At 40.5% G+C, this 17,241-nt stretch overlaps 1 protein-coding gene across 8 annotated transcripts in view; it reads right to left on the bottom strand.

Annotated features, from left to right (window-relative positions):
* Nucleotides 1–17,241, bottom strand: part of TTC7A (tetratricopeptide repeat domain 7A) — a 185,641-nt gene that overhangs the window by 108,756 nt on the left and 59,644 nt on the right. For 6 of the 8 annotated variants that reach the window (XM_030036155.1, XM_030036159.1, XM_030036157.2 and 3 more), the window contains 3 exons: nt 7,202–7,319; nt 4,469–4,540; nt 529–586 (listed from right to left, as the gene is read on the bottom strand). In XM_030036155.1, coding sequence (XP_029892015.1) covers nt 529–586; nt 4,469–4,540; nt 7,202–7,319 — 248 coding nt within the window. The remainder of the gene's footprint in view (nt 1–528; nt 587–4,468; nt 4,541–7,201; nt 7,320–17,241) is intronic. The other 2 variants (XM_030036156.1, XM_030036158.2) reach the window with 2 other exon arrangements.

Below are 17,241 nucleotides of genomic sequence, written 5' to 3'. Positions count from 1 at the left end.
CTTTGTACCACTAGCTCCATAGCACCCTTTTCACACAACAGCTCATGTAAACACTCACTAGGACAGTAATCATCCCCTCCCTGGTAAGTGCACTGATGCCAGGTCACCCCATAGCAGCCTACACCCTGGTGGTGAAGGTACTTTCCCACCATGAGGGAAATAAGAGTTTAAGCCTGCTTCACACAGGAAGGGAGACAAAACTAGCTTTCCATATTTGCCTGCTGGCATCATATGAGGAAGCTGCATCTCCCAGCACTGTAGATCTCACTGCAGCTAATTTGGGGCTAAGGTTCTTGCTGTTTAGTGGCAGAACAGGTACTCTTCCCTTGGATATTCAACCATATAATCACTGCATTTAGCCATCACAGGGATGGTTTTGACAGACTATTGCTGAAATCTACCAAACCGTTTTTTAAATTTTCAGGCAAGGAAGTCTTATGCAGAAGAAAAACAACATTAAAACCAGCAATTATTCTGAATTCATCCAAAGAAATACACAATGCAAGTATCTGCAAGATTCCTACTCACCTCTCTAAAGTCTGAAGTGCTTTCTTGTTTAATTCATCCTGAGTGCCCTTCAGAGTAGCTGGAGGACAAGATACAATGCCATTTAAGAGTTGAATTCAGTGTTTCAGTTTAAATAAACACAGAGTTACACATGCACAGAGTATTTCAAACTGGGAACATAAAAACTGTGGAAATCTGGTGGTGTGTGTGTGTGTTCATGGCTGGAAAGCATGCCATTTTGTTTTTAAAGAACAGCACAAAACCAGTATTTTAACCCGAATTCTCAATTTCATTTTTATTAAAGACTCTTCCAACTCCTTTGTCTGAAATGCCAAAACATTTTTTATTTACATATGCCACTGAAGTGGTCTGGGAGAAGAAGGGGACATACGCTAACTATATACTATGAGCATAACAGGCCCTCTGCCAGGTTGATCTATATGCTAAAAGCAGTAACTAGCAGCATGTTCTGACTCGGATACAGGCCGTCTCCACCACCATCTTCACGTAGGAGGGTGTTGCAGGTTGAACAGGGAACACCAGGAGCTAAATTTACAGCTCTATGACAAAACCCTTGACAACGCACCACCTCCCTTGAGACCACAACAGACTTTTAGGCTACTTCAGGTATGGCATTAGCCACTAAAGCCCTCCTTGGTGCCTCTAATTGCTTGACTAATGGATCCTGCCCACTACGTTCACTTCTCAATGTGTGTATTAATTCCTAGTCAAAACCATAAAAGGAGCACAAGAATCAAGTCCTTGTTATGGCAGGGTATCATAAGATATCATCATCACCATCATCATCATCAAGAGCAAGGGGAACGGAGGAAGAGCTTAGAGAAGCATGACTTTCTCAGATCCAAAATATCTGGAAAGCTAGAGATAATTTTCAGAAGTACATTGGCTATCTTGTTCTGGTTCTTAGTTTTCAGATTTTGCATAGCAGTTGTTTCTTCTTCTGCCTATCCTGAATTTGAGAGCTACTGATCAAGAGCACAAAGAAGTCATGAGTAGTTAATCCATCAGCAAACATCCACCTATGAATTTATTTGACTTCATACATCAAGTCAGTGTAAGCTCCAGAATAGAAAGTTAGTAAGTAGTATATACTTAAGCAACAAAACCAGATAAAATTCAAGTATTCTTAAAAGTTATTACGAGTAAAGAATTTGTGTTCTTCTACAAAGGTAACAAGGTACAAAGGTAATCAGTTTCTTTGATTCTGCAGCACACTAGTAGGTGAAACTTTTTAAAGTCATTTATTTTGCCTAAGTATTTAGAGTGATCAGATCTTTTTTATTCCTACATCTTCCAATAGTTCTTCAAAACACCAGGTTCATTTGGGAGGAACACCAATCTTCAAGATTTCCCAAATCATAAAGATCAAAAATTGCTTACGCCACAAAATCTACTCTAAGTAGTAAAAACTGAACAAAAAATTTGCAGTTTAAAAAATAAATTTGAAGACATGAACTTTCATGCAAAATGCAACATTTATGAGAAGTAGCTGGAAATACTTCACTCTCAATAGCCTTAAACTGAGTACTCAGGTCCACTGCCAAATACTGGAAAAAGGTAACAGAGAAGGAAAATTCAGAAAAGAATTAAAAGAATCAAGACTGATGTAAACACAAAAATGCTTGAGGAGACATTGGAAAGGATTTGATCATAGCTATAAACATTCATCCCGAAAAATACGTCAGATTCTGTTTCTCATGGAAACTACAAGATTCCTTACGTAAGTTACAGAGCAGTTCTGGAGATGCCACAATGAGGAAGACTGGAAGAAATTTTACTATTTGCCCCCCAAAATAAACATCAAATGCAAAAGGTAGAACTTTTAGATTCCACCTGGTAACACATTTGACTGATGTTCAGCCTGTAGCCAGAAAGAGCACAAAATATGGTATGGGAATGACAGCTTTGCCTCTGCACTACTGGGAAACAGCATGTGAGTCCCACCTCCCACAACATGAGCTGCATCTGCAGCTACAACTAAGTTGGAAATCTGGTTGTCCGTCTCTAGATTTGTGTCTGACTTGGATGAACACATTGAAATTTGTGTTTGACAATACTGAGGACTGATGCTGCAAGTTAACCATGCCATTTACAGGGCCTTTTACAGCTAAAGGAGATAAATTAGAAAAAAAGCAATGAAAAATGATTCTGGGAGGGATGCATAAAAAGAAGCTTGGCCAGCAGGTCAAGGGAGGTGACTTTCCCCCTCTGTTCTACTCTGCTCTCGTGAGACCCCACCTGTGTACTGTTTTCAGCTCTTGTACTTGTCCCCAGTACAAGACAGACATGGACCTGTTAGAGCAGGTCCAGAGGAGGGCCATGAAAACAGTTGGAGGGATGGAACACCTCTCCTATGGAGAAAGGCTGAGAGAGTTGGGGTTGTTCAGCCTGGAGAAGAGAACGCTCTGGGGAGACCTTACTGCGGCCTTTCAGTACCTAAAAGGGGCTTATAAGAAAAATGGAGAGAGGTTTTTTTACCAGGGCCCATAGTGATAGGACAAGGGGTAATGGTTTTGAACTAAAAGAGGGAAGATTTAGATTAGATATAACAAAGAAATTCTTTACTATGAGGGTGGCAAGACACTCGAACAGGTTGCCCAGAGATGTAGATTCCCTACTCCTGGAATTGTTCAAAGAGGTCATCATCACTGCAACCCACTTGTATCACTGAAAAACTCTCACTTCAGACAAAGAAAAGCTTGCACCAAGGAGAAAGAATTAGGTGGGAACTTCTACTAAGTCTACTAAGACTAAAGTTAGTCTTCTACTACGACTAAACTTTTAGAAAAGTTGTGCTCAATTCTCTGAGGTTGACAGCACTAATGAATTCTTCAGCCTCTACCCAACTTTACCTACTGTGAGCATGGCTGCTGCAGTTCTACCAACTAAAATGCAGTATGACTTATTACTTAGATTATTATTACTTAGATTAAAATAACCTGAAAAGCAGTCTGACCACAGTAAGGCAGAGAGCACAGGGGAGTTTAGGTTTCTGAAACTTCAGCAGTTATTCCTGTAAGACACAGTACTTTTGCAAATGCCACCTTAGGAGCCCAAGATTTATTTTCTAAAGCACTCTGGGTTTTTAAAGGAGCTTAAGCCTTACCAAAAGTCAACAGGATCTTCAGCAACATTTTGGTACCTAAACACAAAGCTCTAAAGTCACATCTGAAAACAGAGGAGGGCAAGTTCTGTATTAGTTAGCAAGCAGGTGCAGCACAGTAGGTGTGAATGCATGGAGTGAAACACAATGCTGAGGATCAGCATCAACACTACAAACACAGGGATGGGGGTCTAGTTCTAGTCTTGCCCCATGAACTGAACACCCATTAGCAGCTGCAGCATAATTGGGTGTATTTATGTAGCACATTAGTTTTATGGGAAAGAACTCAGTTTTGTTGTGCAAAACTGTTCCATTATGTGAATCACAACGTAAGAAGTCAGGATGATGGAGAGAGAGACTTCAGAGATACATTTCTGATCCAAACTAGAACACCAATGTGCGTGCACCCTTTTGCACATATCAGTGGTGTCAAAAAACATTCCCTTGTGTTAAGACACTTAATACAGAAGGGTGTACAGTTTTAGCACCCAGAATTATAATTAAAGATTGCATGTGTTGACTGTTATCTCCAGAAGCAAAAATGATGGGTTTGTTCACTAATAAGCAAGGTCTAAACTTTTTTTTTTTTTTTTAAACATTACCTGGTGCTGTCAGTATACTCATTATTTATAAAATCCACACGGACTCACAGAAAAAGTTTCCAATTCAGTCCCTGATCCGTGGCCTTATACCAAAATTCTAAATGAAAACAGAGATACAGCATACACTCTCATCTCTGAAAGAGTGAGTGTCTGTTAAATCTACCAAGATTTCACAAGATGCGAGGTGGTGATGTTAGATAAGAAGAGCACTTATATTTGACAAAGCATTCTCAACCTGGTCTTTCCTCTTTAGCCTTTGTTAAATTCATCTCACCTTCCCCTGTCTTCAATGGATTCTTCACCAGACCTAAGGGAGGCAAAGTTGACAATACAGCTTATGTCAAAATTGGAACTAGAAGAGGAAGAGAAAGGTTTGCAGTTGACATTGACCCATTGGGAACAGATCTGCAAAAAATTTAGCATAGCAATAGATGGACATTCTGTACGAACAAGAGATTTGTGCTTCTAAGAGTGACGCAGAAGCGGCAATGACTTCCTCTGAGGACACATCTTTCAGCTACTTCAACGAGACTTAGTTCAAGAAGCATGTAATTAGACATTATGAACAAGAAAGCTACACATACTGCCACCCAACATAAGTTTCAGGAAGGCTTATTTCATCCAGGAGTAAATCTAATAGTTGTAAAGTGACTTTTTATCAAATGCTCCCAAAAGTTCTTTGAATTGTCATTCAGTAGGATTCTCTCTTCTGACTCTGCTTTTTAGAAAGTGCTTTCTGCAGGTCACAAAGAAAAGGCTTTAATACAACTCCTCAATGCCTTTGTCACACAGCAGGAGAAATATTTACTAAAAGGATATATTAAATAAGAAAGCCTAACCTTGGATGGAAGGCATCTTGATGTAATGCTGTAAGCTTTATAAGGCAATTGGCCAAATGTCTCTGAAACACTTAGCTACCATTGAAAATGCTGACTCACTGAAAGTCAGCTCAGGTGGAAAGTTATGGAAACCATATATATATGCAGATGTTTGTGTGTCTGCATGTCACTATGAACAGGTATAAACACAACGATAAACAAGATTGACAGTATGAGGCAGGATTACATAGGGGAGTTGCTATCTTCCTTTCAGCATGTTCTACTCTTGCTTCCTCACTGTGATAAGCTATTTTTTAACAATGCTAATGAAAATGTCTCGTTAGTGCAAATTTGACATTTTCTAGTAAAATGCTGTTCCATATTCATGATCATCATAAGTATGCTTTTGAAGGACTTAATCTATTTTATTAAAATATAACCTAAAAGAGGGAAATAGACTCTTCAGATTTCCCTCAAATAACTGAGTGACTAGCCCTATTGACTTAAAGGCTAGAGATAGGAGAAGGCAGATATTCCACTGTTTCACAACATAAATCAGATGTTAATCTGGAAAAAAAATCCAAGGCAGTTGTTGTGAAGACTGTTTCTTTTACGTTAAAAAGGAAACTTATTACAACATCTGAACTAATCTCTTGAAAACTCAGAGAAAACTTGTCTTCCAGAAGAAAAAAGTTTCCAACTTGCATTTTGCTGCACCAAAGTATTTTTAGAGCCAGAGTACAGCACATGCCTCTACAGCTCCACTCTTTAGAAAGCACCTTCTTTCCATACTGAGGATAACAAATAGATAGTAAGTGGCTAACATAGAAAACCTTCTATCTCTGAAAATAGTGTCTGGGATCTGCTAAAGCTTTATGGACAGATCAAACAAAATTTAGGCAAAATGTGCTAAACAGCTATGCTATTAAGCAGAACTCAATGTTTAATGAACTTAAAAAAAATACATATATGAGAAAGTTCAGGCTAGGAAGGATATATGTTTCTTGACACGAACTTTCTAGGGGAACTATTCTGAGGCAGAGAAATGGAGAACTGAAGAGAGCTACAGTGCCTGTTAGCCTCCATGTTGGAAAGCAGTTCTCAGAACAGCTGATCAGATAAGGCTGGCTAAAAAAATACACTGACTTATACTACTGAGGAGCACAAGCCACTTCCTCATACACATGCCTTACAGAATTCTGCTGTAACTTGCAAGGCCAGCATACTTCCACGATACCATACAGTCATTTCAGCTTTGTTTCAGAGTCATTTGCTGGAAAAAGTTCGTTCATTTTCATGGGACTCATATGACAGAAAAGCCACTGCTTGCATGTGGGCAGGACTGCCAAACTGATTAGGAAACACACTAGCTCAGCCATTTTTCAAAGAAGCTATGTTAGAAGGCTTTCTACCTATGTTAGAAGTTATAGAAGAAACAAAGACTGTTCCCACCTGTGAGCTTGATGAAGGTCAGAGCTAGAACTATCCTAGACACTGAGAATTCAAGCCCTTCTGGCTACCAAGCACCAAATCTGCAAGACCCCATTGTCCAGTCAGTCAAAACCCAAGCAAGCAGCATTAAAATAAAATACTTATTACATTCAGTGTTCTGTATCTAGACATCATCTACATACCAGTGAGGTAAATATTTTTATCTTGTTTACTTCTAAGCAGAGAAAGAAACAACATCACAGAGAGGTTGAATCTCTGTGGGGAATCAGCATCACGCCAGGAACTGAAGTCAGGCATTTCTGACTCCAGCTCTTGGATTGTATTTCTTTATGTGATTTATGAGTGGGTGACAAAAATATGAAAATGGATGGAAAGTTTGACTTTTTGTTGTGTAAATAAGTGAAAAAAATGTATTACAAATATTCAAATAAAGCACACGAAGCATTGTCAGCTACAGTCAGATTATCAACTCCTAAGTAATGATTTGCATTTCTTCTTTTACCTAAAAACTTCACTTTCATTACCACAGAAGACAGCTCTCTGACCAAGTGAACAGTCCCCATTCGTCTTGCAATCTGAATGTTTTTCATGTCCAGTCAGCACTAAAAGCAGAGTTTCTAATAAATTTCCATTGCTTGCACTGAAGACTTTGAACAGATGCTCTCAATTCAACATACTTGACAAACAGGATAACTCACCATCAGTAGCTTGAAGACTGTATGTCAGGCCCAGTGCCAGGTAACCCTTTGCTAGGGACTCGCCAGCAACCTCACCCAGGTCGATCACCATTTTAGCAAAGTATTCTCCTTCTTCCAGCTGCAAAAGAGGTAGGTTGAGACTTACAGGCATTTCCCTTATACTTGCTTCAGTATGTTTATCCCATCAAACTTACCTGTAAGTGATCTGAGAGTCATTCATACAAGGGCTTTCAGTGATCACAGTAAACACTCATAGAAAGGAGGACGTAGGTCAGATTAGCAGACCTTGGTGCACATGCACAGTTTTGAGAAAAGTTTTTTGTTTTAAGCATCCACCCCAAACTATTTCCAGATGTTTAAGGTTAGTGAAGGACACCATCTTATTTTTATATTTCCCTTCAGGCATGCTTCAATCATGAACCTTAAATACAAATGTTGGACCAACTGACTACTTATATCCTATCCTAGCAGTACATTGAAAGGTCTACCAAGTTTCTTCCTTCAAAGGAAGACCATCTAGTTTTGCATATGATGTTTTTAAACCTTAGCAAATTTTACTTCCTTTTAAAACACTACAAGAGTAAACCAAGAAAGCACTTCACTGCAAGCTGAGTTCAGCTGCTGCTTGCAGTTCTGCTGCCACAAGGAGGAGGCAGCAAATTCAGGACACAAATTTTGATCTGAAATACCACACTACCTTAGCAGTTCTTGCTGCACTAGCCACATTTTGCATATTTTGCAAAGACACAAATTGAAAATGCATTTTATATTACAGATTGTAACGGAAAAAGAAAGCAGTCATGACCTCTCAGGATCAGCCTTCAAAATGGTGAAATATGTAAGTTGCTCTCTTCTACTACAGTATAGACTGCTCTCTGCAACCCCCCTTTCCAGCTGACCATGCAGATCTAAGTCTAATGAAAATATAAAGCTTTAGTATCTTTAAAATTTGAGTTAATGGTAATTTTAAACAAAAAATAGTTTGAATATTTTATTACAGAATAGACAGTCCCTCATTTCTAACCTTTAACTCTCGTTAACATCACTCACCCCTTATAAGTAGAAAAGACTAAGACCTGTAGACTGTACATATCTGAAAAGGTGTAGGTTGGAGAGGTACAGGCAAAAGCTGTAAGTAATGCTTCAAAGACACAAGAGTCTACAGGAAGGCCTCATTTCTGTACAAGATACCCTGCAGATCCTGTCAACCATCATCAGTCATCCCTAATCAAGAACCAGACACCAGTACACTATCCAAAAAATCCTCCTTTTGGAAACTTCTATTACATGATAACTGACTTTCTGGGATGGGTTTTTTAATTTTGAAGAAATACATTTTTGTTTGAAATCCAATTGTTTTAAATGCAAGTACTGCAGACATAACTGAAACATGCTCTCTTAATACTCAGCTTTGTCAGACTTCAGCACCTCATAGTTCCTTAACATCTAAAAGGAGTCACCCGAAATGAACTGGAATCAAAACGTACCAGCAGACCAGAAACTTCCCTTCTGCAGTGATCTGTTAATACGCTACCTATGAACAGAATCTCCTTGACTTGACATACTATCCTGTCAATAGGCCTCCTAGTTACATCACTTGAAGACATTCAGGTGACAACATTAACTAACAGCTTCATCAACAAAGGAGCTGATATTTATTAGATGATATCAAACATAAGAAAAAATTTACTGTTAATGTAAGCATGAAGAAAGGTTGCAAAGTGCAAGCAAAGAAGCAATCTCCACTGCTTGGGTCTTTTCCTCACTTGTACAGCTCCCTGAGGCCATACAATTCAAACTAGATGTAGACCAGTAGTTCCCAAATTTCTGAAACCTCAGATCAGTCAGCCCAATGACCAATGTGTATTTTATCATCAAACTCTTTCCTGAAAGCACTAGGAAAGCATTACAGTCTTGCTGATTGCCCCAGTCAACAATGAATCTGGAAACTACGAACTGAAACAGGAATACCCCCTTGGGGCATACTTGGGGCTGCCAACTGAATTGCAAGGACTGTCTTTAACAGCATAATCCAAAGTCTACTGAAAATACTGGAAATAGTTCTACTGACTTCAGTGATGCTCAGCTGAGACCCTTTAAACTCTGATCACATCAGGAAGACTGAGATTTGTTCCAGGAAATCTCTTAATTGTACCAGGAGCCCTACTGACTTCCCTGCCACACGCTGAAGGGTTCTGGACCAGAGCCTAGGACAATGGAAGAAGAAAGTGTCCCATGACTTGCCACACAGAAAAAAAAACCACCAACAAAAAAACCCTTCCCATGAAACAATAGCTAAATTCTTCAGCTCTCACAACTTTTATGTAAGACATGAAATCTCTGCAGCCAGAAGATGGATTACACACCTCTTTTGCCACCATAAACAGCTATATTCCCACTCTTTCTTCATTGTTTCTCCTCTTCTCCCCACACACACTTTCATCCACAAAGTCTTCATTAGAAGAAGAAAAGATCTATACAAGGAATTCTAATGACTAGCAAACAAGGGTAGGGGCAGGTGGAGTGTATGAAAAAAGAGATTAAATGAAAGGTTTGGAGTTGAAATGAGACATTTAAAATTGGAGAGATTTTGCTTTACTGTTTCTCTGAATGGTCACCTGATGGTGTTTCCAGTCTCTGACTGATGGCCTACACTGCACAAATCAGCAGCACACCATTCAGCTTTCTTGTCTGCCAGTTATCCCAGGCCACATGTGAGTGTCAGATTAATCTATTGTATGAATAATTAAAACCACAACTTTTCAGAATGGCTGAAAGAGCACTTCTAGCACAAATGTTCTTGTAAACATACCTTAATACTAAACACTAATGACACTTTGACCAGACACAAAGATACTCATGAATGCAAACTTGGGTCAGCTGAAGGCTGCTTTGAAAATAAGTGGTCTTGCAAACTCCTGCACAGCTGGTTCTCTTTATGAGAGGGCTTATTTTTTCCTTCTTACAGCACTCAGCCACTTCCCCTGCCAGCCCTGCTGTGGCTGCCATTTGCCCCCTCTTCTCCCATTCTCCTACTCTTCAATCATTCTGGGCAAGTGTGAAAAGCCAAAACTTTCGCTCACATCACCCACTGTGTGGTTTCAACTCTCCAGTGCATCAGTCTTGCTGATTGCCTAGTCAACTATGAATCTGGAAACTACTAACTAAACCAGGAATACCTGCCTTGGGGCATACTTGGGGCTACCAGCTAAATTGCAGGGACTACCAGATTGCAGTCTGGATGAAAAATCCCCCTCCATACACCTGAATGAGGGATTAGTAGTAAGCCTGAGCTGTGATCTGCCAGTAAAGCTGTGTCTGTGGGGGTCCTTAAGTATACAAGGTGTCTCCACTCTGTGCTGTAGCAATGGGAAAGGAAGAGGAAGAAGGCCTCCAAATGAGGCATCAACCCCTCTGGAGTCTCACCAGATATAACCATCCCCAGCTGCAGCTCCTGCATGCTGCCACATGACCTGAAGCAGCATGAGCTGCTCCCAGTTTCTCCTCTCCCTATGTGGTGCTGGGTATGTGAAGTATCACCCTGTGGGACTCCCAGAAGTTGTGAGCTCGAGGTACACAGAAGTGATCTAAGTGGCAGAAAGCTTATGAGGAGAATCAAGATGTCCATTCCTACTCCAACTGCACAGCCAGGGGCCAGCCTCAATATGAAGGACGCCTAAATGGTTCATTCACTTCAGAGGAGGACTCCAATCTTAACATGACACAACACTGCATTAGAAGGGCAAGGAACATGGATCAAAACTTCTTGTTGCAACTTATAGGACTTTGCTAGTAAGCTCTAAGCCACAGGATGCCACACGTCCTCCCACAGCGGGCATGGCACAGCATCACTTTGTGATTAGGAGATGTACAGCATACTACTGTTACCTGGTTGCTAGCAGTGCCAACAGCAGCTCCCAACACCATGGAAAAGATATTTCTTTGGGCATCAAGAGTGCCGGTAACAGCCTGAATTCAGTTTCCTTAGAATCACTACTTGTTATTCTCTCAGAAGCAAGCAAAAACCAAAGTCTCAAAGCCACACAAATATACCTCCGATTTGGCCCTTACTATTCTTACATCTTCTGCATACTTGGTACTGAATAGCTGGTGGAGAGAAGGGCAGCACCCCAGGTTGCAGGAATAGGTTCCCTACCTCCAAGACCTGCATTGAAGAAAGCTCAGAAAGCAGGTGTGGGGGAAAAACAACCTAAAAGGAACTTTTTGTGTTTTGAGTTCAAGCTGTATAAACTGTCAGGAGGCACCTGGAAGCACTAGCTAAGCAACCTCTCCACCACAGCATAAGCAAGCACACACCTGGCACCTGGACAGAGACAGGCTGCCAAACTGTGAGCTGACACCAATAAGACTGTAATACTGTGGGGTTGTTTCCCCCTACCACTTTCCACCCCCTCCATCACCTTTGATGGAAAAGGAACAGTTGTTAGCTGCGTAACCCTGAGGCATGTTTTCCCTGAAACAGAGTGGCTGTTGCAGCCACCCTTGTTATTTGACCGCAGGTTTTGGTTTGTACTCGAGCCAAGCCGGGGGGCATACTGACAAGGGAGTGGGGAACAGCAGGTGCTGTCCCCTGGCCTATCGCCACCCAGCTTGTTTTTAGAAAAGCTCAAGCCCTACCCCACTGAATCAATACCCTCTAGAACTGTAAGTGGGAGCTGCAATTCTCACCAGCATGGATTTAGAACAATTGAGGACAAGCAAATTGATGATGTACAGCAGCATGGAAATGGCACCTTACTGCTCCGAAAAAGAGGAGTGCACAAGGGAGGAGGCAGGAAACACATCAAGCAACACTGAACTTAGGACAGCAGACAAGGTTAGTGAAGCAGGGGAGTCTGGACACCAGTGAGACTGAGTGATACCCAAGCACATAAGAGACCCAAATCCTACAGAAAGGGTATCTATGCAAAATTACACATGATATTAACTAGTTGGATTGACCTCTTATAGGTTTCATTATACTGGGCTGTAGGTATAGAGACTAATTCAAAGAGGAGAAAATAATTAAATATTGGGAAAAGAGAATGAGAAGAAAAATGCATAGGAAGGAAGTGGCCAATAATGCATAGTATAATGGAAAGGTTTTATCCCATAGCTGTTTACAGCATACAAAGCAAATCATGTCACCTATGTCAGGAAAAAAAGTCCTGCGCTTTCTATTGTCAGTCTAGTCAGCATTTTCTCCATGTGTCACCAGGGCTAAGTCCACCAACTTACTTTGCATGTAAGCTCACCTCCCAGCACTTCAGAATACTTGGGCCTTTCCTCCACTGTAGCAAGAGTGATTTGTTCACAAGGGAGATATATAGAAGGAAAAATTCTTGGTCATTTTTTATGTCTAAAACCCTTTGGATTGCTCCAATAACAGTAACTGTGATGTAAGCAAGAGTGTCTTTTAAAAGATCGAAGAAATCTCTAGCAGCTCCTTACCATTCACTGCTTTCTCAGTAGTCTCTTGCCCTAGTGATGTTGGTCCTCTACTGTGTCCGCTCAGCAGGCAGAATAACTCCAATAATGGGACTAGATTTGATCTTTCAGTATTATTCATACTGCAGTAAGACCTAAGCATTTCCATGCAATTCCAGGGCTCCTAGGCGATTGGGTACAAGCACATGCACAGCATTTATTATCTGTACTGACAGGGACAACAACGGACAGGAGAGAGAAGCACTCTTGGATTAAGTGGTCTGTGAAAGTAATGAATGGTAAGCTGTTACCTCACAAGTATGCAGCTCTAAATCTACATCCTGCCAACCCACCCCTGACCGCCCGTGATGTATTGACCTCATGGTATGTCTTACTCGCTTTTTATGGCTCCATGCATGGTCTGGCCTGGCCCGACCCCACTCTCTTCTCCCTTTCCCTTACTGATGGCATGATCTCTGTCTTCCCAGCAAACTGCTGGAACAGAGCACTTCACTGTGCACACTAGGATCGGTGAGTTAAAAGAAATGACGGAAATGTCCAATAGGCACGGCACCATCTTGCACTGAAGCTTTTGCCATGGGGTGAAGTCCCTCCAAAAGCTCATACTAGCTGATAATACTGAGATCACTTGGTGCTACACAAGTTTAGCATAACACTATTGCTGTTGTATCAACTGCGGGGCAATGAAAATAGTAAGAACATGCCTCATGTCTTCCTACTCTCTGTCAGACCAGAGTCCTAGAAGACTCAAGCCTATCCTAGGATTATAGTCCATTTGTCTCCATGTGTATTTACAAAGTTTTCAACATGCCTTCATTGAAATTAATGGAGTAGAAGGCATGAGAAAGCATCATAGCAACCCTAAATGCCTTTAAATAAGGCTCCTAAAATGGAGAAATTCAGTATTTAACACTTGCCTGTAGGCAGAAGTTCTGGTTTTAGTATTTTCACACCTGCCATAACAGGGTCCTGGAGAACCCAGATTAGTAGTGCAATTAACAGTACTGTACTATTAAAATACTAAAAACAACAACTCATGCTGCAACTCAAAGTCACTGCCAAAATAGGAAGTGAGCATTCAGCTGAGGCTGTGCCAGAGAAGGCTGAGTGAAAGAGGAAATTGCAGCAAGCCTCTTAGTAAGCAGAACTCCGAATTTATAGTGGACCAAGGCAGGACAACCTCACTATGGACATATTTCACTGCAAGCTACATCAACTTTCCTATGAAAATTTTAAAAAATACTCTGAACTTCAATAGTCAAAAACTTTATAGTGCATTCTGGAAAGCTAAAAGACAGCTGCCTAAACACAAATGGACTTTGTGTTCACTTGCTAGAATCATTCACATGCAGGTTCAGCAAACTGTTGTGCTGAAACCCCAGCAAACTGGAAGACTAGGCAGCATGATGCCTTGAAAGTAATTCTGAGCCCACTACAAAGACATTTAAAACACCTGTGTAATGGGCTAGATACAGTATAAAAGTTCCAACTTTGCTGAAAACTTTTGTATCTCCTGAGGTTTATTAAGAACAGGTTGAACTGCACCCTGACCAGACAAGTGTGGTCTATACAGGTGTACTAGTTTTGGAGGTTTTCTGGTCCTCCAAAACAACTGGCATAAGCTTTGGAATTAATGAAGTATTGATTTACTGTCCACTCTGCATTTTTATTTTTTTTTAATTTGTGAAAACCTGTAATTCTGAAAACGGTAACCAAAATATTGCTTGTATCACTCAGTTGTTTACTGCAGGCCCAATCCCAAAAGCTAGTGGTTGATGGGGCAGATCATCTGCTGATGTAAGCCAGCATGGTGCCAATAATATGCCAGTGGAGTAGTGCCAACTTACATCAGCTAATAATCTGGTCATACTGTCACAAAAGAAGCTGGGGGCATTTAGTTCTTTTCCACATCAGGCTCTGTTATATACTGATTTGCATGGCACAGTATGAATGTATGCATGTTTTTACTTTGATTTGTTCTGCATTGAGAGATTATTTCACAGATGCGATCTGAGCATCCTCAATGTTGTAAATCACTATGGTACACTTCAATTAATTTTTTGTTTCCCCTAGTTCTTAAAGTGTGCTGAGACACCACATACAAAGCCAGCAAAATGAGTTAAGTGACCACTAGATTAATCAGGAAAGAAACTGTTCTGTGCTCCTCATGACATTCTGTAATTATCCAGCTGCATAAATGTTTTGGGTTTTTTTTTTATTGCTAGTAACTGAAATAAGACTAAAAGTAGTCCTTGTCCATGGACCATAAACAGAGTACAACAGTGCACCAAAAGCACATAGTACACAGATGCAGGACATATAAATTAGCTGTTTCATTTGGATAAATGGTGATCTGATTTCAACCTTTTCCTGCCTAGCCAGCAATCAAGTATATAGATATATTTCCTAACTGAGAAATTAATCATGTTTTATATGTTCTGAAAAGCAAGATATATTTGAGTATTTGTAACTGTTAATATCTGTCCATTAGACTGTTCCTGTGCCATGTCTATTCTCCTTTCTATTTATACTGGCATTGATCAGCTTGTTCACTTCCAGTTTAAATGATTCAATTCTGATTTGATTGCCATGTAATTTAAATGCAAATAATTACTGTAAGGATGACATTTAGAAAAACAGCTCTGCTAAGCAGGAAGGTCTTTATTAGGCACAGGAGTTTGCCAGCAATATCAGAAGCATCCCTTTGACTGTAAGATATGGGAACCTATCATTTCAGTTCTTTCAGAAGATGCTCTGATTTCCCTCTGACTCCCCTTAATTAAAACTCTTCTATACCATCATCAAGTTTGCTATCAGGGTAGAGCATAGACCACTGAGTGAAAGGAAGAGGGGAGAGGAATATTTTTAATTTGGTTTTAGTTCATAAGGTTGCGCTCTAGATAACTGAAGTAAAATTACCCTCTTGTGAAATCACGTTTATATTTCATACTGCACCCCAGTTTTGAGCCAGGGTCTCAATGAATTAACACTGAAAAGTGTTTCACACAACGAAAAAGCAGTAGATAGAGGGAAAACCCCTCTTACTTTGTAATAATCAAAAGCAGCTCATTTTTCCCTTCTTTCTCCTATTTTTTAGGGTTAGACTGTTGCTTTATCAGCTCTGCCATATATGAGAAGTCTGGAGATACTGGACTGCCTGAGGACAGAGTTGGGACTGAATTACAGTCTCACTGTCTTTTTTAAGTGTCTCTACAACAAGGTATTTTTTACATGCTGGCTGTCCTAGCAGATCCAAAGAGATTTTGGTGAGAAGCACCAATGAGGAGGACAAATCCTGACTCCGCCACTTCCTGGCATAGCAGCATCTTCAGTTTGGGCTCATAATTTCACATTCAACTCCTCATCCATCACAGTCGGCAGACTTTAATGGGACCATTTGAAATTTAGGCCTCAGTAGTGAGAGCTGCATAAACACCAGGGTAACACATGAAAGAAAAGGGATTCCATGCTATTTCTTTTCTTGCAGCACAGAAACCTTGTCCTTTCACCTCAACACACATCAATGACCCAGTGTTTGGTAAAGTGCCTCCATTAAAACTTCACTGCTCCTCTTAAACGTAAGAACATCCCAGGGATCTTGATTTTAGCATGGCGTCTCACAAGACGCATTCACAGTATTTCAATTTTGTCCAAAGGCTAGTTATGGCAGAGGTTGCATGTTTAGCAAGTATCAAGAGACCACTGCCTTCCTGATGTCACTATTTGTGTCTAGAAGTGGTCAAAGTCAGACAAAGCAGGTCTGAATGGACCACTCTGCTATTTGCCTTGTTGCCCTCTCTCAGGATACTGAACTTCACCACCTCACAGTCAGTGCGGTCAAGTCTGCCCCCAAACTTCATTCCCAAACAGTTCTTCCTTGTTTGTAAGTATCAGGTCCAACAGAGCATCTTCCCTCATTGGATTCATGGCTCCAGTGCCTTCCCCTTGTTGGATTCGTGTTCACAGAGCAGGAAGGCAGAAGAGTAAGGGATTTATTTGCAATATGGAGATCCCAAGTTTGTCTCCTATACTAAAATTCAGGCTCATAGGCAAAAACTAGCCTGATCTCAGAGAAAGATTTTCCTCACATTTAACATGAATATTCTGCTGGTTTGGTTTTTTTTTTTTGTTGTTGTTTTTTGCCTCCTGGCAATCACTGAGACAGCAGAATTGCCAGGGTCTTGCAGTCCCCCACTATGGCTCCAAGTGAATGCAGAAATTTAGCCTATGAAGTTTCTCTAGCTTCAAAGCCTACAGAGTAAAAATTATCAATATACTTGCTGATGTTTTAGACTAATGACAAGTTCATCTTGCTTTGAAAACTTCATCAGAGATACTAGTAAGAGTGTTCAACACAGTTGTAACGCCTGACTTTCATATTGTTTTAATGTCTTTAAGAATCAGAAAAAACCTTATTTGCTTTATTAAAAAGGAAACATTCACTGTGAATGTTATTTTATATCACTGAATGACTTTCAGCCCTCAAAATTTGGATACTGAGCTAAGAGCACAAGAGAGTTAAATTGCTCTATAAAGAGAACAGAGGTAGGTTGGGTGGTTCAGCAAGGATTCTCTCAAGCCCTCAGACCTGA

Source organism: Aquila chrysaetos, chromosome 13 (assembly GCF_900496995.4).
Source record: "Aquila chrysaetos chrysaetos chromosome 13, bAquChr1.4, whole genome shotgun sequence".
Lineage (NCBI taxonomy): Eukaryota > Metazoa > Chordata > Aves > Accipitriformes > Accipitridae > Aquila > Aquila chrysaetos.
This window is presented reverse-complemented; position numbering and strand designations above follow the sequence as displayed.